We start from the raw sequence: 23,495 nt of genomic DNA on the forward strand, positions 1-23,495 counted from the left end.
GTCAGCTGGGATAGGCTCCAGCTTGCCTGCGACCCTGTAGAAGGATAAAGCAGCTAGAGATAATGAGATGAGATGAGATAATTCTTATTAATATTATTATAATACATACACATTTGATGGAACAATTTATAGTAATAATAATTACACTGTTTCAAAATTCTCTCAAAATCTTCCATATTTAACAAAGCAAACCTGGTGGCCATGTTTGTTTACAAATTGTCACAGTCGCTCGCCAGTACGGAAGTTTTGCATATCTACATGTAATACGTATCTTATGGCATTTTCAATTCACTGCCACAATTTACTGCCGGCGCCACCGGCGAACAAAGAAATGCTTCTGCGAATACACAGCAGAAAACTCTCATAAAATATTTGCATCAGCTCCGATGTTGTCTTGACAGCCATGCAATATCATAAACCATATTTAACGCTCATTCTCCATTGGATAGAGTGACATACAGTGGTGCATGAAGGTTTGTGAACCCTTTAGAATTTTCTATATTTCTGCATAAATATGACCTAAAACATCATCAGATTTTCACACAAGTCCTAAAAGTAGATAAAGAGAACCCAGTTAAACAAATGAGACAAAAATATTATACTTGGTCGTTTATTTATTGAGGAAAATGATGCAATATTACATATCTGTGAGTGGCAAAAGTATGTGAACCTTTGCTTTCAGTATCTGGTGTGAGCCCCTTGTGCAGCAATAACTGCAACTAAACATTTCCGGTAACTGTTGATCAGTCCTGCAACTTGGAGGAATTCCTTGGAGGAATTGTAGCCCATTCCTCTGTACAGAACAGCTTCAACTCTGGGATGTTGGTGGGTTTCCTCACATGAACTGCTCGCTTCAGGTCCTTCCACAACATTTCGATTGGATTAAGGTCAGGACTTTGACCTGACCATTCCAAAACATAAACTTTATTCTTCTTTAACCATTCTTTGGTAGAACAACTTGTGTGCTTAGGGTTGTTGTCTTGCTACATGACCCACCTTCTCTTGAGATTCAGTTCATGGACAGATGTCCTGACAGATTCCTTTAGAATTCGCTGGTATAATTAAGAATTCATTGTTCCATCAATGATGGCAAACCATCTTGGCCCAGATGCAGCAAAACAGGTCCAAACCGTGGTACTACCACCACCATGTTTCACAGATGGGATAAGGTTCTTATGCTGGAATTCAGTGTTTTCCTTTCTCCAAACATAACGCTTCTTCTCATTTAAACCAAAAAGTTCTATTTTGGTCTCATCCATCCACAAGACATTTTTCCAATAACCTTCTGGCTTGTCCACGTGATCTTTAGCAAACTGCAGATGAGCAGCAATGTTCTTTTTGGAGAGCAGTGGCTTTTTCCTTGCAACCCTGCCATGCACACCATTGTTGTTCAGTGTTTTCCTGATGGTGGACTCATGAACATTAACATTAGCCAATGTGAGAGAGGCCTTCAGTTGCTTAGAAGTTCCCCTGAGGTCCTTTGTGACCTCGCTGACTATTACACGCCTTGCTCTTGGAGTGATCTTTGTTGGTCGACCACTCCTGGAGAGGGTAACCATGGTCTTGAATTCCCTCCATTTGTACACAGTCTGTCTGACTGTGGATTGGTGGAGTCCAAACTCTTTAGAGATGGTTTTGTTACCTTTTCCAGCCTGATGAGCATCAACAACACTTTTTCTGAGGTCCTCAGAAATCTCCTTTGTTCGTGCCATGATACACTTCCACAAACATGTGTTGTGAAGATCAGACTTTGATAGATCCCTGTCCTTTAAATAAAACAGGGTGCCCACTCACACCTGATTGTCATCCCATTGATTGAAAACACCTGACTCTAATTTCACCTTCAAATTAACTGCTAATCCTAGAGGTTCACATACTTTTGCCACTCACAGATATGTAATATTGGATCATTTTCCTTAATAAATACATGACCAAGTATAATATTTTTGTCTCATTTGTTTAACTGGGTTCTCTTTATGGAAATCTGATGATGTTTTAGGTCATGTTTATGCAGAAATATAGAAAATTCTAAAGGCTTCACAAACTTTCAAGCACCACTGTAATACAAATAGGATAAGCAACATGCCAGCAATATTGCATGCTATCAAACCAAATGAATGAAACCCACTAGAAGGGAATAAAATACATGTTTTTATTCCATCAAAATAGTGTCCTGTAGTCCTGTATGTACATAACATACTATATATATATATATAAACTGCCTTGATGTTATATATGGATCTCTTGGAACATGATTCCATAACCAACCAACTAAATCTGGTCATAACATTATTAGGAAGACTGCTACAGCCCCAAGGGCTTAATCCAGAAATCTTGCCAGTCAGAAAGTAGTGTCATAGGACATCCGGACTGGAGCTGAGAAAAGCAAAACCTCAGGATTGTATCTTTGTCAGTTAGCTGTCATTTTGACCAGACTAAATATGGGAAATAAGCAGTTACATATATAACCCCAAATCAGAAAAAGTTGGGATGGTATGGAAAATGAAAATCAAAAAAGAAAGCAGTGATTTGTAAATTTACTTTGATTTGTATTTCATTGCAGACAGTACGAACCCATGATATTTCATGTTTTCTCTGGTCAACTTCATTTCATTTGTTAATATACATCCATTCCTGTGTTTCAGGCCTGCAACACATTCCAAAAAAAAAAGTGAGGACAGGCACAATTTAGGGCTAGTAATGAGCTAAAACAGTTAAATAATTATGTGATTTGAACCAGGTGATGTCAACAAGTGATTGTAATTATAATTTGGTACAAAATCAGTATCCAGGAAAGGCCTAGTCTTTGTGGAGTAAAGATGGGATGAGGATCTCCAGTTTGTTCACAAGTGTGTGAGGAAAATTATTGAAATCTTTAAAAACAATGTTTCTCATAGAAAGATGCAAAGGAATTTGGATACTTCACCTTGGTCGGTGCATATCATCATTAAACAATTCAAGGAATCCGGAGGGATGTCGATGTATCAAGGGCAAGGGCACCAAGCTGAACACCCGTGATCTCCAATCCCTCAGACAGCACTGCATCAAGAACCGTCATTCATCTATAGCTGATATAACCACATGGGCTTGGGAGCACTTTGGCAAACCTTTATCAGGCACTACAATACAGAGTTACATCCACAAATGCCAGTTAAAACTTTACTGCACAAAAAGGAAGCCTTATGTTAACTGTGTCCGGAAGCACTGTCAGCATCTCTGGGCTTGAAGGCATCTGGGATGAACCATCATACGTACAGTGCAGACGTGTATTATGGTCCGATGAATCAGTAGTCCAGGTCTTTTTTTGTAAGAAATAGATGCTGTGTGCTCTAGACCAAAAATGAAAAGGACCATCCAATCTAATTGATACGTTGACACAACATATGCTGCCTTCAAGATGACACCTTTTCCAGGGATATTTCAACAAGACAATGCAAAACAACATTCTGCACACATTACAAAGGCATGGCTGTGGAAGAAGACGGTACCTGTCCCCTCTGTCTCCAATAGAGAATGTGTGGAGAATTTTTGAAACAAAAAACAATGGCGATCCTGTATTGCTGCACATCTTAAGACCTGTTTGCAGGAAGAATGGGATAAAATAACATCCGAAACACTTCATCACTTGGTGTCTTCAATCCCTAAACATCTTTTAAGTGTTGTGAGAAAGAATGAAAACATTACAAAGTGGTAAGTGCTTTACCATCCCAACTTTTTTTGAAATGTTTTGCAAGAATTCACAAGCCAGCAACTGAGAGCACATTCTCATAAAGGTAAGGTGTCACGCCTCTTTTTGGCCCAATTATTAAATCAAAAACATCATTCAGAAACATTCCACACTATGTGGTTGTTTTATTGAGTCATATGCAGTGTGTTTAATCAGTCGTAGTATTAATAAAAAAGGTTACATAGCTGTCGTGTCACAAGCCATAGTGGTCTCATGCATTAATGATGCGAGAGTTGTTGTGGCTGCCTTCTTGCTAAAAACTGAGCTACTGCACTACTGACTCACAAGTTGCTATGGATGGTTTCTTGCTAAAAACTGAGCTCAGCAAGCTATAACTTAAAGTGCATATTCTGGACCAATTTCTTTTTTTTTTATATGAAAGTACACTTGTGTTCAAAATAATAGCAGTCCAACACGACTAACCAGATCAATCACTGTTTTTGGTGGAAATTATATTACTACATGGCAAATTATTTACCAGTAGGTGTAGCAGAGTCATAGAAAACCAACAGACCCAACATTCATGATATGCATGCTCCTGAGTCTGTGTAATCGAATAATTAAGTGAAAGGGACGTGTTCAAAATAATAGCAGTGTGGAGTTTAATTAGTGAGGTCATTCATTCTGTGAAAAAACAGATGTCAGTCAGGTGGCCCTAATTTAAGGATGAAGCCAGCACATGTTGTACATCCATTTCTCTCTGAAAACCTGAGAAACATGGGTCGTTCCAGACATTGTTCAGAAGAACAGCGTGCTTTGATTAAAACGTTGATTGGAGAGGTAAAACATATACTGTAAAGAAGTGCAGAAAATGATGGGCTGCTCAGCTAAAATGATCTCCAGTGCTTTAAAATGGACAGCAAAGCCAGAGAGACGTGGAAGAAAACAGAAGACTACCATTCGAATAGATCGAAGAATAGCCAGAATGGCAAAGATTCAGCCAATGATCAGCTCCAGGGTGATCAAAGACAGTCTGAAGTTACCTGTGAGTACTGTGACAATTAGAAGATGCCTGTGTGAAGCTAATCTATCGGCAAGAAGCTCCCGCAAAGTTCCACTGTTAAAAAAAAGACGTGCTGAAGAGGATACAATTTGCCAAAGAACACATCGACTGGCCTAAAGAGAAATGGAGAAACATTTTGTGGACTGATAAAAGTAAAATTGTTCTTTTTGGGTCCAAGAGCCGCAGACAGTTTTTCAGACGACCCCCAAACACTGAATTCAAGCCACAGTGCACTCTGAAGACAGTGAAGCATGGTGGTGCAAGCATCATGATATGGGGATGTTTCTCTTACTATGGTGTTGGGCCCATTTATCGCATACCAGGGATCATGGATCAGTTTGCATATATCAAAATACTTGAGGAGGTCATGTTGCCTTATGCTGAAGAGGAAATGCCCTTGAAATGGGTGTTTCAACAAGACAACGACCCCAAACACACCAGTAAGCGAGCAGCATCAGGGTTCAAGACCAACAAAATGAAAGTTATGGAGTGGCCAGCCCAATCCCCGGACCTTAATCCGATAGAAAACTTGTGGGGTGACATCAAAAATGCTGTTTCTGAGGCAAAACCAAGAAATGCAGAGGAATTGTGGAATGTTGTCAAATCATCCTGGGCTGGAATACCTGTTCACAGGTGCCAGAAGTTCTCAGAAACCGTGGTTATACAACTAAATATTAGTTTAGTGATTCACAGGAATACTAAATCCTTGAGATTTTTTCAGTTTATACAGTAAATATTTGGAGTTTGTAATGAAAAATGCAGACACTGCTATTTTTTTGAACAGCCCAATGTTCATTTTTCTTCATTTTCTGTAAAGTAATTAAAATATTGATACATTTTTCTTCATGTTTTGATGTAGAATATAATGTGCATTGTTCCCAGTGCATGGAAATAAAAATTATTATAAGGATTTTGAGCTTTACTCACGTTTTTAAACACACTGCTATTATTTTGAACACAACTGTATGTCCCTTTACACACTCATCCAGATGGGTAATTTTGCACAAGGCCATCTGTCTACAGCAGAAAAAAATAAAATAACAAAACGTGTCTGGAAAAATCCCAAGGGAGTCTGGAGCCAGATTCGTGACGTTACCTGCAGAAGCGCCAGCAAGCTGCGCAAGCTTTGCACGGTTTCAGTGCACAGCCTGTGTAGACCAAGCGCTCCCATTTCTCTCTCATTGTCCGGTCTTTTGGGAAACGATGAGTACTAATCCCATCAAGATGGGTGTTGCTACACCCTCCTACAATACATCTGTTAACCATTTTAATAATTACGTGATAATGTTGAAGAAATTTGCAGAAAACCACCAGGTCATTTTCTCATAAACAAACCAGCGCTGACGTAGGATTCAGAGGGAGGCGTCCCGCACGTGACGTCACAAAAATCAACGTTTCCCGGGAAATCCAAATGCCAAGTTTTTTCAGAGGCGGACCAATTCGCCTCAAATGGCTTGATTTCAACTGAATTTTTCTGGTATTGCACAAGGTAAAAAATTGCACAAAATGCAAAATGTGACAGATATTTAGCCAAAGTTTAATATAAAATAGGAGAATTACATTGATCTTGCTCCTGAATTTACCCGTGATATGCACTTTAAACCATAGGCTGACAGCACACATGGAAATAAGATAGCAGTGTTATCTTGACCAGCAACAAGTTTCAGCAGTTTGGTTGTATTTGAATTTCGTGGCCAGCTGTTAGGAGTTGACTTCTACGTATATAAAACTGATGGCTTTAAAGTTAGACTGTATGAACTCAATAGTGGATCAACAAAAAAAAAATAGCTTTACGCTATATTCAGTGAGTGATAATTCTATGAGAGTGGTGGTGATGTATTTTGGGGGGGAAAGGTGGTGGAGGGACTGTGCATTTCCTTGCTTTTTACGATAGGGCTCGACACCCCAACTTTCTGGTGATATCTGTGAGGAAACTTTTATTTAGCATTTTTGGAAGAAATCAAGTGTAATATCCATGCATCCATTATCTATATCGCTTATCCATCAGCATCTCAGGGAAAGCTGGAGCCGATCCCAGCTGACTTTGGGTAAGAGGCGGTGTACACCGTGGGCAGACTGCCAATCTATCGCAAGGCTAATACAGAGACGAACAACTATTCACACCGATGGGAAATTTAGAATATGGTGACCTAATCCACGTCTTTGGACTGTAGGAGGAAATTGGAGCACCCTGAGGAAACCTATGCAGGCAGGAGGAGAATATGCACACTCCACACAGAAAGGCCCTAGTTAACTGTCAGGTTCCTTTAGGTTTTCCGATGTGGGAAAGTCTTCAGGAGAAAAAGGCGTTGTGTTTTTTAGGTTCTATCTAATCTGACAAGCTGCATGTTTTTTTGTCTTATTAACTTCAAGGGATAGAAAAAAGAGAGGCTGGGGAAGGAATCACGACTATATACTGTGGCTGTAATAACAGAAGTGATAACAGGAACTAACCTGTTTTGCTTATGTTCCATAGCATTCACCTTAACTAATCTCAATCTACTGCATCTCTCACAGACAATGAATTCAATATACAGTATTTCACTGTACTGAGCAAAGGAAAAAAAAGAATAATGTATCCAAACTCATGCATAATAGAAGCCTAAGCACAACTGCTGGAGCATCAATAAACCTTTTTGCAAAAATCTTACTTTTGTAGGACTCTTTCATAAATTCCTCAGTCAGAGGTATTTGTACATTTAAGTTGTAAATTGGTGTAATTCATCTTTTCAGATATGAAACTACTTTTCAGTTTGTGGTTGAGTTCATAATATAGCTCAAAAAATATAGTCCATAGTTTCTCATATTCCATCTGATCGATGGACGCTGCAAAGCCTGAGGGAAAGCGTAAGAAAAAAAAGAATTGCATTTAATATTTTGTGCCATCAGATTACATAAGAATTACAGTGCAGTATACAGCCATATTTTAACTGTTTTCTGACAGAAATAAATAACTACCTTTAGACTTTGATTATAAATGAATGTCAAGTCGACAATTTTCTCAGTACAGGGAAAAAGTGTTAAAGCATGACCTCTTGTCTCGAGGATTCACACATACGTACACTACAGATGCTGTTTCAAATGGACAACCCGAAAACAAGTGCCAAACTTAGCAGAGATACTGTAGCGTTATGTTTAGAAATAGCTCTAGAGCATAGAATTCATAAGCATAATACAATACAAACAGTGTGGAGATTAAATACCAATAAAAGAAATAGCAATAGAAGAAAAAAATTGAAGTGCTGAAAAGTGATGAGACTTAATTCTATCCATTATCTCTAGCCGCTTTATCCTGTTCTACAGGGTTGCAGGCAAGCTGGAGCCTATCCCAGCTGACTACGGGCGAAAGGCGGGGTACACCCTGGACAAGTCGCCAGGTCACCACAGGTCTGACACATAGACACAGACAACCATTCACACTCACATTCACACCTACGGTCAATTTAGAGCCACCAATTAGCCTAACCTATATGTCTTTGGGGGAAACCGGAGCACCCGGAGGAAACCCACACAGACACAGGGAGAACATGCAAACTCCACACAGAAAGGCCCTTGCCGGCCGCTGGGCTCGAACCCAGGACCTTCTTGCTGTGAAGGGATAGTGCTAACCACTACACCACCGTGCTGCCGACTTAATTCCTAGAAAGTTAAATAGATGTTAGTCTTTTATTGGCTCTTATGAATGCAGCATGTTGTTGTACCTGCCCAAGCTTTGTGCTGTGAATGTTCAGGACATTGGATCTGTCAGAGTGAAAGGCTTTTCCTCTGATCTCAGCACTCAAGCTGCTGGACTAGAGGCTCTGACGAGGCGCCTTCTAGTGCTGACCACTAATTCTATAGATTACTGTAATCATCGACTTTTCCTTAATTACTTAGACCAGATCATTATTGCCACTGCTGATCTTTGCACTTCTGTGTGTCACTAATTTGCTGATAGAGCAACAATCAGAAATTCCTGGATTGAGAAAAATGCTGATCTGATTCCTCAAGCTGGGAATCACGAAAGTACTAGATCATGGCACGTTTCCAACAGCACGCAAGCTACAAGATTAAATCTTAAACATGATGCAGCAGAGGAAAAGATGTTTTCTGTCTTCACTTTGCAGAGGCCCAGAAGTCTACGCCTACAGCGACGATGGCTCATTAATCACGACCTATTGGAGGAGACATAAGATCAAGCCAAATCCTCTTGGGGTGAGTGCTGCAGCCTCAGGAGGAAGAGAGCTGACTAATTAACCAGTGTGAGAGAGACACAGAGGCAGATGAAAGAGATGAGGGGGAAAGAGACATAAAGCAGCAGACAGAACATCGCTTCACTCTACACAAAGCAAGTATCAGTTTTAGATGTTGATTTAACAAAACATAGTTCTAAATCCGTCTAGAAGGACTTAAAATACAAAACCTGGTGCAGAATGTTGGTAAAGCAAAAACAAGCAGGTCAGATCTCATGAACTGGACCTAGGAACGTTACGCTAGTGCATCTAAAAATGTTGAATATCGTGAAAAAGTTAATTTTTTTCATAATTTAATTAAAAAAGGTAAACTTTAATATATTCTATATTCATTTGATGTAAAGTGAAACATTTCAAGCCTTTTTTGTTTTAATTTTGATGATTACGGCTAATAGCTAATGAAAATCAGAACTCCAGTAGCTCAAATTATTAGAATATTTCCTACGATCAATCAAAAAAAAGGATTTACAAAATAGAAATGTCCAACTTCTGAAAAGTATGTTCATTTATACACTCAATACTTGTTTGGGGCTCCTTTATCACAAATTGCTGCATCAGTGTGGTGTGGCATGGAGGTGATCAGTCTGTGGCACTGCTGAAGAGTTACTGAAGCCCACGTTGCTTTGATAGCGGCCTTCAGCTCGTCTGTATTTTTGGGTCGGGAGTTTCTCATCTTCTTCTTGACAATACCCCAGAGATTCTCTATTGGGTTCAGGTCAGGCGAGTTGTCTGGCCAATCAAGCACAGTAATAGCATGGTCAGCAAACCATTTGATAGTAGTTTTGGCACCGTGGGCAGGTGCTAAGTCCTGCTGGAAAAGGAAATTGGCATCTCCATAAAGCTTGTCAGCAGATGGAAGCATGAAGTGCGCTAAAATCTCCTGGTAGATGGCTGCATTGACTCTGGACTTGATAAAACACAGTGGACCAACACCAGCAGATGACATGGCACCCCGAATCATCACAGACTACAGAAACTTCACACTGGACTTCAAGCACCTTGGATTCTGTGCTTCTCCACTCTTCCTCCAGACTCTAGGACCTTGATTTCCAAATGAAATGCAAAATTTACTTTCATCTGAAAAGAGGACTTTGGACCACTGAGCAACAGTCCAGTTCTTTCTCTCCTTAGTCCAGGTAAGACGCTTCTGATGTTGTCTCTGGTTCAGGATTTAAGGTTAAGGTTCATTTATTTGTCATTTCAACCATATACAGTTGGTACAATACACAGTTAAAATGAAACATTTCTCCAGGACCATGGTGCTACATTAAACAATCACAGGACTACAATCTACAACACACAAAGTGAAAGAGTGCAACGAGTGCAACACTGCAAACAATAAATGATACAAACATAAGGTGCAGAGTTAAGTGTGCATATTGAGGTAGTATATGAAAAGGGAATAAATAAATGTAAACCTTGTGCGTGAGAGATTTTGTAAAGCAATAGTGCATTATTGTCCACTGTGCAAAGATTGCAGTGTGAGTGGTGTGTTCAACAGTCCGTGAGAATCAGTCCAGTCCCTCAGAGGAGTCTGATGGTATGAGGGAAGAAACTGTTACAGAGAGGAGTGGTTTGATATGAGGACTGTGACAGTTGCAGCCCCTTTCCTGAGGACATCTGTGTGTAGTGGCTCTTGATGCTCTGACACCAGCCTCAGTCCACTCCTTGGGAAGCTCTCCCAAGTTCTTGAATTGACTTTTCTTGACAATCCACTCAAGGCTGCATTCATCCCTGTTGCTTGTGCACCTTTTCCAGCCAGCCTTTTCAGCAATGACCTTCTGTGACTTACCCTCCTTGTGGAGGGTGTCGAAGATCGTCTCTGGACAACCGTCAAGTCAGCATTCTTCCCCATGATTGTGGTTGCGTGTACTGAACTAGCTCGAGAGATGCACTGTATTTATACTGTTTTAACTCAAACTCGAAATGAAATATTCTCATATTTTGAGATGGTTGATTTCTGATTTTCATGAGCTATAAGACAATCATTAAAATTAAAACAAAAGGAGACTTAAAGTAAAAAGTGAAATATGTGTAATAAATACAGAATATACAGTGGTGCTTGAAAGTTTGTGAACCCTTTAGAATTTTCTATATTTCTGCATAAATATGACCTAAAACATCATCAGATTTTCACACAAGTCCTAAAAGTAGATAAAGAGAACCCAGTTAAACAAATGAGACAAAAATATTATACTTGGTAATTTATTTATTGAGGAAAATGATCCAATATTACATATCTGTGAGTGGCAAAAGTATGTGAACCTTTGCTTTCAGTATCTGGTGTGACCCCTTTGTGCAGCAATAACTGCAACTAAACGTTTCCGGTAACTGTTGATCAGTCCTGCACACCGACTTGGAGGAATTTTAGCCCATTCCTCCGTACAGAACAGCTTTAATTCTGGGATGTTGGTGGGTTTCCTCACATGAACTGCTCGCTTCAGGTCCTTCCACAACATTTCGATTGGCTTAAGGTCAGGACTTTGACTTGGCCATTCCAAAACATTAACTTTATTCTTCTTTAACCATTCTTTGGTAGAACGACTTGTGTGCTTAGGGTTGTTGTCTTGCTGCATGACCCACCTTCTCTTGAGATTCAGTTCATAGACAGATGTCCTGACATTTTCCTTTAGAATTTGCTGGTATAATTGAGAATTCATTGTTCCATCAAAGATGGCAAGCCGTCCTGGCCCAGATGCAGCAATACAGGCCCGAACCATGATACTACCACCACCATGTTTCACAGATAGGATAAGGTTCTTATGCTGAAATGTAGTGTTTTCCTTTCTCCAAACATAACGCTTCTCATTTAAATCAAATGAGAATTTATTTTAAATGAGAATCTATTTTGGTCTCATCCGTCCACAAAACATTTTTCCAGCAACTTTCTGGCTTGTCCATGTGATCTTTAGCAAACTGCAGACGAGCAGCAATGTTCTTTTTGGAGAGCAGTGGCTTTCTCCTTGCAACCCTGCCATGCACACCACTGTTGTTCAGTGTTCTCCTGATGGTGGACTCCTGAACATTAACATTAGCCAATGTGATAGAGGCCTTCAGTTGCTTAGAAGTTACCCTGGGGTCCTTTGTGACCTTGCCAACTATTACACACCTTACTCTTGGAGTGATCTTTGTTGGTCAACCATTCCTGGGGTGGGTAACAATGGTCTTGAATTTCCTCCATTTGTACATAATCTGTCTGACTGTGGAGTGGTGGAGTCCAAACTCTTTAGAGATGGTTTTGTAACCTTTTCCAGCCTGATGAGCATCAACAACACTTTTTCTGAGGTCCTCAGAAATCTCCTTTGTTCATGCCATGATACACTTCCACAAACATGTGTTGTGAAGATCAGACTTTGATAGATCCCTGTTCTTTAAATAAAACAGGGTGCCCACTCACACCTGATTGTCATCCCATTGATTGAAAACACCTGCCTCTAATTTCACCTTCAAATTAACTGCTAATCCTAGAGGTTCACATACTTTTGCTACTCACAGATATGTAATATTGGATCATTTTCCTCAATAAATAAATGACCAAGTATAATATTTTTGTCTCATTTGTTTAACTGGGTTCTCTTTATCTACTTTTAGGACTTGTGTGAAAATCTGATGTTGTTTTAGGTCATATTTATGCAGAAATATAGAAAATTCTAAAGGGTTCACAAACTTTCAAGCACCACTGTATGAAAGTTTACCTTTTGAATTAAATTACAAAAAAAAAAGGAACTTTTCCATGATCTAATTTTTTTAGATGCACTAGTATGTTGCACTAGATGTTCAGGACCCTGGCCACTAGCAGGCCCGAGACAACCATAGGTATGAATTAAATTATTAGACTGATTTGGCATTCCATTACATGCACACACACACACACACACACACTATACATAGAACAAAAGCTAATGTTGAATGTAAAGCCACAGAATCTGAACTAAACTGGGAAATCTTATTAGTGTGTGAAGCTGAATTTGTAACCAGTCCAGTGAGATTGTAACTGTTTTTAACTGATGCTAGATTCACAGATGAAAAACATGGAGAACCACATACCCACTCTAAGTGTGTTAATGAAAAGAAAACTTAAAAAGGAAAGTGAAGCCAAAGAACGATATTTTCCCTAAGGGGTCGGATACTAAATGTAAAATGGGCCAAAAAAAAAAAAAAAAAAATTAATAAGCTACTTGGTAAAAGTTCTTGTCACATTCTGGCAGCTTTGAACAAAATTTGAGACACAGACACACACACAACCCACAAATGACATAGACCACCAATATTCAACCAATCAGGACAGTGTCAATTTTGAAAGCTTCATCTCTTGCACTAGTATTTCAAGCTTTCCAGCTCATGTTGCATGTGTTTCAGGGGTCCTGTCCTGGGAACACCGGGTGTGAAGGGGAAACGCACACTGGATGGGACACCAGTCAGTTGGAAGGCGCTGTATGCAAACACAAATCAAGCTAACTAATATACCTACTAATGTATTTAAGGGAGGAAACCCATGTGAACACAGGGACAACATGTGAAATGCCACAGAGCTCAGGTTCAAACCAGGGATTCTGGGGCTGTGAGTTTGCAACACACCTCCTACACCCTCATCACCCTGATGAAATAATGATCTAGCGAAATGAGAATTAACATATCAAATAAGAAATACGTAATACATCATCACATTATCGGTTGGCATATAGAAACGAGTGAAAACACCTGCTGAGAAGTGACATAAAATAAAATGAGATTCGCTAAACAGTGATACTCGTTCTAAAGTTTTTTTTTTCAGAGAAACAAAATTAAATCAGCAGGTTGGTGTGATCTCAGTTCATCAACTTGCAATAAGCAAAAGACAAATAGTCAGTTATAGATGCATCACTTTAATGAAAGAGAATAGGTAGTAAATCGTATCTGCTATTCACGTTCAATTCGTTCTTCAAGGACGTGTGAATTTGGGCAGAATAGCCAAATCGGAAAAAAGTTTTAAAGATAAAAAAAAAAAAGATGCCAGAAAATTGCTGAAAAGCTAAATGTCTAGTTGTCTTATTGTATCATTGACCCACTCTTGCATCTTTTTTAATAAACACACACACACACACACACGTATACAGCACAGAAAAAAATATATATTAGATATATATTTTATTATTATTATTATTATTATGGCAACACGGTGGTGTAGTGGTTAGCACTGTCGCCTCACAGTAAGAAGGTCCGGGTTCGAGCCCCGTGGCCGGCGAGGGCCTTTCTGTGTGGAGTTTGCATGTTCTCCCCGTGTCCGCGTGGGTTTCCTCCGGGTGTGCCGGTTTCCCCCACAGTCCCAAGACATGCAGGTTAGGTTAACTGGTGACTCTAAATTGACCGTAGGTGTGAATGTGAGTGTGAATGGTTGTCTGTGTCTATGTGTCAGCCCGGCGATAACCTGGCGACTTGTCCAGGGTGTACCCCGCCTTTCGCCCGTAGTCAGCTGGGATAGGCTCCAGCTTGCCTGCGACCCTGTAGAACAGGATAAAGCTGCTAGAGATAATGAGATGAGATTTTTTTCTTTTTTGTTTTTTATTACCAGTCTCAGAGCTAACAGTGGCACGAGATCAATGTATTACCCGACATTCTGCATCTGATCAGTAGCACTAACTTCACTGGTCGCAGGCTTTGTCGTCTTGTTCTTTCTGCTTTCAACGAATTAGAAAGACAGAGGACCAGTAGCTGTGTACTGGCAGTCCTCTCAATAACTGCCAGCACCCGGCGATTTTGCCGCCTACAAACGCTCCATTGCCGGCTACTCACAGTGGTTTTTCAAAGAATTGAAATACATAAGTTTTTACTTCATAATTTATACTTCATAAAAATAAAATTTTGCATTCAGGATCACTCAGAATTCACCATTTAACATCTACATTTTCAAAATTTTCCGAGGGAGGACCCCCAGACCCCCCCTCTTTTTTTATACATCAAGGCGGCGGCTAACGTAGCCTCCGCTCAGCTTACGCTTAACATGGATCCCAGACATCTGCTATTTAGCGGAATTCCACTATTTTTCTAGCCAAAGTGTTGTTGTTTTTAAATCTCTTGTATATCCGTTAAAAATATGTTTGTTTAAGTAAAATGACCAGCAGAATACATTCTGATTTGGTTTGCTTGTTTAGCGATGTTTTCGTCGGCTTCGTTTGTTCTCGTTGACATTCGGGAACACTTGGAAGTTAAATTGATGTAAATACCGCAAGACTGTACGCGATAGAAAGAGAAAACAATATGGCTGCGCCCATTTGCTAGAAAACGTGTTTTAACTACGTTCGTTCTTTTGTTTCTAATGCGTTGAACTTAATTCAATATGTCGTGGAAAGCGTAGTTGCGCTTAGCCAGAGAGGATGTTGAATCCAAGAATGTGGTGAATACAGAACTTGAAACAAAAGCTCATGCGAACAGAGTAGCCAAGAAACTATCCAAAAGAGCACTGCAGGAACATCAGAAAAAGCAGAAGGAAAGATCCGAGAAACAAAAGCAGAGAAAACTGGAGGAAAGATCACAGAATGCACCCCAGAAAAGAGCTTTAAATTCCTCTGCAGTGAAACCTTTCGGAAAGAGAAAGGTTTAAATCAAATATTTCTAATATTTGCTGTACATATATATCTAATATTACTGAATCATTGATTTCTGCTCATATTCATGATTTTTGAAAAATGAAATGTGGCTTATATTAGACCAGTATTGACATTAACTCAAAACAAAAAATAAACAAATGAGATGAACTATGGATACTATTGTTATATTATACCAAAATCAGTGGAATATTTAGGCAAGTATCTTCTTCAAAGCTACATTTTCGTCTAATTTTTATAAATAATTTTTTTTGCCACTTATGTCATAGATTACAAAATATGGCGTCAAATAGATACACATTATTGTTAAATTCTGTTGCTTTTCTATGTTAAATCTATGTAAAAAATGTGTTCTATAGCATCTTTAAATGTTAAAATCTCAACAGCTTCATGGGGCTTCGCCCCCTGTACCCCCAGCAGATGTGCTGCCCCTGCACCCCGCAAAGGGCTTGTAGCCCCCTTGACCCATGCTGATAGTTTCTTACATTCCTCTATTTTTTTCAATTACTGCTGGGATCCCTGGCTTAACCTCTGCCTACTACTCTTTCTTACTTGCCCCTTTCTCAGAAATATATTGAGAGGGCTGTACTGGTGCAGCGAAGTTGGCACTGCACACCATTTACTAGTGCAGGGCCCTAAAACAGCTCCTCTACAAAACCAGCACAAAGAATTACAGATTGTGTAATTGAAGAGGTTTATTTTGTGTAGCCTCAATGTTACATAGTTCCAACCAAACTAAACTATAAAATCAGGTTTTGTCAAAGAGTCTTGTTGATTTCAAAGTTTGCTACAAACACCCTTCTTATTATTTCTCTCAAAGGAGAGACAAACTTTCTTGACAGAGATTGCTTCTAAATCTGTGATCTGATCTTGTTTACCCTGAACAAGCCTACTCATGAACAGGTTTGTGCTTAGGGACTTTTTGTTTTGGCAACGATTCCACACAGAACAGAAAAATCCAAGATTAGGTTCAATCATCAACAATCCAATCCAGCTAACTCGGTTATATATGAAGAACGGGCCAAGAGGATCAATTCAAAGCCCAGGATTTCCAGAGGACCAGTGTTGGCCTCTTGAGCAAGGCACTTAACCCTCAACTGCTTGGACTGGATCCTGTCTCAAACTGTGTGTCTCTTTGACTGTAAGTGTCTGGCAAATGAATATCCACGGTGGAGGCAGACAAATAAAATGTGCCAAAATTCATATGAACACAGTAAACATGCTTACTGTAATCACACTCCGTACTGCAGATTAGTACAGCTATCATACTTTCCACGTCACCATCACTATCCCAGTCCAGACTAATTCTTCATTTGCTTTTCATAGACGAAATAAACACAATCATGTGCAAGTCAGAGGGAAGGACAGAAATTTTTAGAATATAACCAGCATAAAGATGTCCTACCGCTGCTTGAAATCACACTCATACAGACTATAGGTGAGTAACAGAATGCAGTAAAAGACACAGATGGGAATAAAGTTCAACATTTCTAGTTCAGGTGGGTTTATTAGCTCAGATGGACTATCCAGAAATGACAAATGTTCATGTTAAACACTAAACAGTGCTTTAACTGTAATAAAAACAGGCCTGATTAATGCAGACAATAAAAAGTCCACCATTATAGCGGGTTGATCAAAAATACCTCATTAAACAAATCCCAGGGCATCAAAAGGGTTCACTAATTTAGATTATCATTCTATAATTGGCCCCCTAGACTCCAGGAACCACAGAGTGGTATTATTCGAGTCCAGATTTCTGGGCAGACCCTATAAAATAGAATTTATACTTGTGATTCTCTCTATGTTTATGGACTGAGAAATTCTGGACGTGTCCCTTCCATCTGACATACAGTACTTTTGTAATGTCAAAATGATCAGATATTTCAGATAGAATGACAGTTAAGATACTCCTTTTACTGCGCAATGCTGCTTTAGTAGACTCCAGCTTGCCTGCAACCCTGGAGAACAGGATAAGCAGCTACAGATAATGGATGGATGGATGGATGGATGGATGGATGGATGCTGCTTTAGTTTTTAGCACCATGGTGCCCCCTGCTGGCGTTTAGAAGTGCAGCCAGATATCAGACTAAAATATTCCACTCAAACAAAGGGTGAAGGCTTCTAGGTCTAGAAGAGGTGAAAATTGTCCAGGAAACAGACACATAGTGGCTTCCTACACAGTGAGGAGGATGGTGAGGAAGGCAAAGCTGTAGTCCGGATTGCAAATACACTCACCATCCACTTTAACAGGAACATCTGTACAGCTGTACTTTTATGGCGTTCTCCAACCAGTCAATCATGCGGCAGCAGCACAATGTGTAAAATCATGCAGATACAGGTCAAGAACTTCAGTTAATGTTCACATCAAATATCAGAATGGGGGGGAAATGTCTCATTCATCTCATTATCTCTAGCCGCTTTATCCTGTTCTACAGGGTCGCAGGCAAGCTGGAGTCTATCCCAGCTGACTACGGGCGAAAGGCAGGGTACACCCTGGACAAGTCACCAGGTCATCACAGGGCTGACACATAGACACAGACAACCATTCACACTCACATTCACACCTACGGTCAATTTAGAGTCACCAGTTAACCTAACCTGCATGTCTTTGGACTGTGGGGGAAACCGGAGCGCCCGGAGGAAACCCATGCGGACACGGGGAGAACATGCAAACTCCACACAGAAAGGCCCTCGCCGGCCACGGGGCTCGAACCCGGACCTTCTTGCTGTGAGGCGACAGCGCTAACCACTACACGGGGGGGGAATGTGATCTCAGTTATTCTGGTCATGGCATGGATGTTAGTGAGTGATATGCTGGCTTGAATATTTCAGAAACTGCTAATCTCCTGCGGTTTTCACACACACAACAGTCTCTTGTGTTTACACAGACTGGTGCAAAAAACAAAAAACACTGAGTGAGCAAGAGTTCTGTAGGTGGAATGACAGACTGAAACCTGTAACCTTGTTAGATATTATAGGAAGAGAATCAGTGCAGATGTTTTCTCCAGTGGGGAATACTGTATATTGGTGTACGAGTGCTGATAAATTTTAAATCAGTGTTTTGCAGACAGAAAAATGCATTAATTGAGAGAGTTTCCTGTTTGGGGAAAAATACGGTGTTACAATAAAGGTATAGAGCACATTTTCATGAAGAGTGTCAACAATTAGGAAGTGACTTGTGATTTATTTGTATATTTAAATAACACCACGAAGGAAATAATCACAAAATGTAAACTGATGAAACTTATTCAAATGTAATAAAATTATATTACCACCAACAACATGCACCACTGATACTGTAACAGCGTTTTCAGTAGCCAAACTGTACACTCTTAGGAGGGGGGAAAAAAACCTTCCAGGGTTTCTTTAGATAATTAAAGGTTCTTACCTAAAAAGGATTCTAGTTGGAACCTTTAAGAATTTCCCCAAATTGAGAACCCTTAAAGGATTTTTTAACCTGGGCCCTATTTTCCCACATCTTTGGGTCCAAATATTTACTAGGGGCAAAAATGATTAAAATCGGTCCAGTAGTAAGATAGAACACCACAACCAGCAACCGCAAAACGGCTATGCAATGTAATTCTATCTAATTCATCTCCATCAAAAGTAAACCACTTGTTTTCTCCACCGACAGGCTCATAATGTTATTATAAATGTCTGACAACATGGAAAGGATCCCTACAGAGATGCACCTGTATCTGTTTACCTCAATAACTGTAAAAAATGACTGTTTCTTCACTAATTGATTTACCTTTCTCTCCTTCTGGTCTCTGACGCAGCACCGCGTTCAGCTCCTGTAGTCGATTATCACACAGGGATGTTTTCTAACATTTACCAAAAGGATCCTCTCCATGTTCTCAGACACTCACTCATTCATATTATCATAATCAGCTAAATATTCAGGCATTACTTTGGAAATAAGACTTCGCAAATGCTGTGTGACTTCTACTTTTGTAAACATCAGAAAACAGCCCCGGTATGATAATCCACTAGAGGCACTTAATGGGGTGCTACTGTCAGACACTTAGAATAACATTATGAGCCCGTCATTGGCGAAAACAAGTGGTTTACTTTGATACAGATGATTGCCTTGGAAGAATTACATCGTTATAGTGTTCTAACTCAATACTCATCTGGATTTCAATCGTTTTTGTCCCTAGTAAATATTTGGATCCAAAGAGATGGGAAAATAGGGGCCAGGTTAAAAAAATTATATATGTGTAATATTTCTGAGAATGTAAAATTACCCACAATAGTGGGACATATACACACTCCATAATAAAGAATACTCACTGTGAGTCTGTTTGATTCAATAAGTCTAAGTGTGTGTGCGTGCGCGCGTGTGTGTACAGAAGAGACAGATCATATGAAGCTGACTCTTCCAGAAGATGAGTAGTATCCTGTAGAGTCGGAGGAGAATCTCTGAGAGAGCTGCACCGAGTCCAACTGACATTTACCAAAATAAAACTCCTTAAATCTCTGAGAGAGAGAGAGAGAGAGAGAGAGAGAGAGAGATTAAAATGTCACTCACTACAAACAAACTGCCAAAAAACATATATTATACTGCACTATATATAGTGACAACCACTACATGTTGTTTTCTGTTTTTGTTTTTTAAGATGATCTTGTAATGAGGTGGCCATATCGCATATCACAAATTTAAATACCGAGGATAACTATGAGGAATATACTCACGAACTACAGTTCTGGGAAGTGTGTGAACTGGGGCTGAACAGTGTGTACTTGGGAACACCAAACAACTTGTAATTCTGCTGCCAGCAGTAGGGGGCAGCCCAGTGCAAACACCAAGTGTGTATGCGGAACAGATGCAAAGGCACATGAACAGTGCAGCCTGTTAGTATTCCAAGTGCGTAAGACTTACTAGATTCTGGTGACAAAAACATGTCTGTCTGAAAGAGTGCAGAGTAAATTTAAAACCTCTTGCTAAGAGAGAAATAAAGACTTCTTCCTCAACAGAGTAACCAGCACCATTAACAGTGTGTGTGTGTTTGAAATCCTATTAAATATTACATTTGCACATTAAAAAAAAAAAAAAACAAAAACACACTAAAGTGATATTGTAAAATTATTGTGCAATAGTACATGTAGTCTGCCTTCCTGCACCTGTGGGTGTATAACTACTGCCGTTTGTGCCCGTGTCCTTGTTATTGCTTATGTTGTTCTTTTGATAAAAGTACACAGAGATCTTGGTGCCTGTGTCAATCTGTTTGCACGTGTACTTGACCAATAAAGTCTGATTATGAAATTCTGTGAACTGATAACCTCCTTAGGAATTGAAAGAAGGCTGTAATTTCATAGTGAAGCTGCAGTAATAAATCCTACCTCCAAAATGCTCCTGGCATCAAAAGCTTCTCGCTCTTTCATACCGGGCCTTCCTGCACCTCCTTTATCCTCCGCTGAAACACAATGAACATGATTATAAGAGACTAAAAACAATGCTTTACGACCACACTTTTATCTGCACACTTCCTTCATAATACGTGACGGTGAAAGTGTAGGGGACTGAACTGGAGCCACTCTCAAAGGTCATTCGAGCGGTTTCAAATACAAGTGATCGTGACAATGAACCACACAAGACACGTACTAAACTGGAGTCCTGGGTCAGACCTGGTAAACAGGACTTGGTCTGATTTAGAGAGCAAAGTGGCAGTTTGTGTACTAGTGCAGAGATGACCACCTTCCACTCAAAGAAACACAAAGAGCTCTTTGTTAGCGGCATGGAAAAACAGCCTCGCTCACACCACCACGCTCGTCAAAGTAACTGAGAGAGACACATTTGTATGCGTGTGTGTCAGCAAAAGCACTTTCAGTAGCCAAACTGTACATAGAGACACGTGTGTATGTTAGACAGAAAGAGAGAAAGTCCAGGTAAAGGTAAAAGTTTTTCCACATGGACTTTTACATTCAAAATGATAGAAGGTGGCTAAAAGAAGACTCCAGCATTTCCCCACTTTGTGTCCATATACTAAGAAAATCTACTGGCTCAAATCTCAGTTATCATGCAACTCTAAGGGCAGTTCATGAAGTCTGTCAATAAAAGTTTAAAATACGGGTTGTTTTACAATCAGGGTACAAAGTTTGTGTCACAGGGGTCCAAAATTCAAATTGATTCAAACTGATTTTTAAAAAAACCATCAAATCTACACTTTTGGAAATTAATACACATATGAACATAGGCATGTGTAATAGTTTGTATTATAACAAGATTAAGTGTAGCTTTAAGCAGGGCTGGGAGAAACAAATGAAGTGATTCTCGGAGAGGACATTTTTTTTTTTGACAATTCAGAATCCACTACTTCCATAGTGCTTTTAAATATAAGGCTGTAAGCTTTGTGTTAGTTGTCTCTAATATTTATGTCCCAATATCTTGACCACATTTTAGGATGAAAATAATCATTTTAGATCTCATCTCATCTCATTATCTCTAGCCGCTTTATCCTGTTCTACAGGGTTGCAGGCAAGCTGGAGCCTATCCCAGCTGACTACGGGTGAAAGGCGGGGTACACCCTGGACAAGTCGCCAGGTCATCACAGGGCTGACACATAGACACAGACAACCATTCACACTCACATTCACACCTACGGTCAATTTAGAGTCACCAGTTAACCTAACCTGCATGTCTTTGGACTGTGGGGGAAACCGGAGCACCCGGAGGAAACCCACGCGGACACGTGGAGAACATGCAAACTCCGCACAGAAAGGCCCTCACCGGCCACAGGGCTCGAACACAGACCTTCTTGCTGTGAGGCGACAGCGCTAACCACTACACCACCGTGCCGCCCCATTTTAGATATGTTATTTTATATTGAAAAATTAGCTGTCTCGGAGAGGACATTTTTTTTGACACAATTACATACTAATTTGATCAAAATAGTCTGAAAACTTACTGGCATTCAACATTAAAACTTAACTATGTTTCCAATGATATGGAACCAAATTTTTATGGTATAAAGAATGATTTAAGCGCATCCCTTTTGGAGCTACCTGTGGTCAAAAAAGCACTTTTTCTAAATGACACGAGTAATTTTGCTAAATATGACATATATTGCCATACATTCACCAAAAATAACGTTATCACCAAATTTTTTTTTTGCATGGTAAATAGAGCTATCACAGGGCTACAATAAACAACCAAGTTTATTTAGTCAAGCCTTTTGATATTGAAAATAATAAGTGTTAAATGTGATTTTTAGCTTACTTACCCTGACTGTAAAACAACCCATACACGACTACACTATGTGAATTCAAAACACGTTTCATTCGACCAATAAAACGCCTGATAAAGGAGATACTGATATGACAGAATGTCTTCTGTTCTCATTGTTTTGTCAACTTTCCAACACTACAGCAACGTCATTAAAAGAAATTGGGCTTAGCTATCATTTCTTACAGTTTTACAGTATCCATATGCACAAATCCTTGCTTATGAAATTTCTGAAAGCGTACCTTACACAGCTGAAGCTTCATTTGCAAGGTCATTGAATTAAAAAACGGCATTAAAAAAAATAAAAAAATTACACACCTCCCATAAATTTTACTGATGCCTCAGCAACTGTCCTTAGACTTTCATTACAAGTGAGTATCAAGTATTTTCTGTTATTTTCTTAATACGTGGAAACGTGTCAAAACTATTGTCAGCAATTGTTGCACATATGCTACAAATGTGGGAGACAGACTGAAAGGGAGAACTGGAGGTTATTTATAGACAGTAACTCTGGCCTCGAGTGGCTAGATCATATTTTACCCTGTCATGGGTAACAGCCTTCCAAGTAGTGTTCGGGAAACAGAGACAGTCTCAGTGTTTAAGTCTAGGCTGAAAACATATCTGTTTAGTCAAGCCTTTTGTTAATGGTGTTTATGAGGTAAAGGTGTAGATCTGGAGGGTCCTCAGACAGAGTGTTTTGGTAAACTGGGATGTATGGATGCTG

The 23,495-nt window shown here is 39.7% G+C and overlaps 2 protein-coding genes across 5 annotated transcripts in view; both read right to left on the bottom strand.

Moving 5' to 3' along the window:
* LOC132898508 (testican-2-like) overlaps nucleotides 1–3,598 on the bottom strand; it is a 117,760-nt gene extending 114,162 nt beyond the window's left edge. Inside the window, exons 1-2 of one of the 2 annotated variants that reach the window (XM_060940171.1) lie at nucleotides 2,927–3,598; nucleotides 2,542–2,647 (exon numbers count right to left, since the gene is read on the bottom strand). The gene's annotated coding sequence lies outside the window, so the exon portion shown is untranslated. Of the gene's footprint in view, nucleotides 1–2,541 lie in introns of both variants that reach the window. The other variant, XM_060940172.1, reaches the window with a different exon arrangement.
* A 3,879-nt stretch (nucleotides 3,599–7,477) lies between these two features.
* The window catches only part of ascc1 (activating signal cointegrator 1 complex subunit 1), a 36,806-nt gene continuing 20,788 nt past the window's right edge, over nucleotides 7,478–23,495 (bottom strand). For 2 of the 3 annotated variants that reach the window (XM_060940174.1, XM_060940173.1), the window contains exons 9-10: nucleotides 20,890–20,963; nucleotides 15,741–20,025 (exon numbers count right to left, since the gene is read on the bottom strand). In XM_060940174.1, the coding sequence (XP_060796157.1) occupies nucleotides 19,909–20,025; nucleotides 20,890–20,963 (191 nt within the window). In that variant the 3' untranslated portion in view covers nucleotides 15,741–19,908. Of the gene's footprint in view, nucleotides 7,566–15,740; nucleotides 20,026–20,889; nucleotides 20,964–23,495 lie in introns of those variants that run through there. The other variant, XR_009656543.1, reaches the window with a different exon arrangement.

Source organism: Neoarius graeffei, chromosome 14 (genome assembly GCF_027579695.1).
Source record: "Neoarius graeffei isolate fNeoGra1 chromosome 14, fNeoGra1.pri, whole genome shotgun sequence".
In the NCBI taxonomy this organism is placed as follows: domain Eukaryota; kingdom Metazoa; phylum Chordata; class Actinopteri; order Siluriformes; family Ariidae; genus Neoarius; species Neoarius graeffei.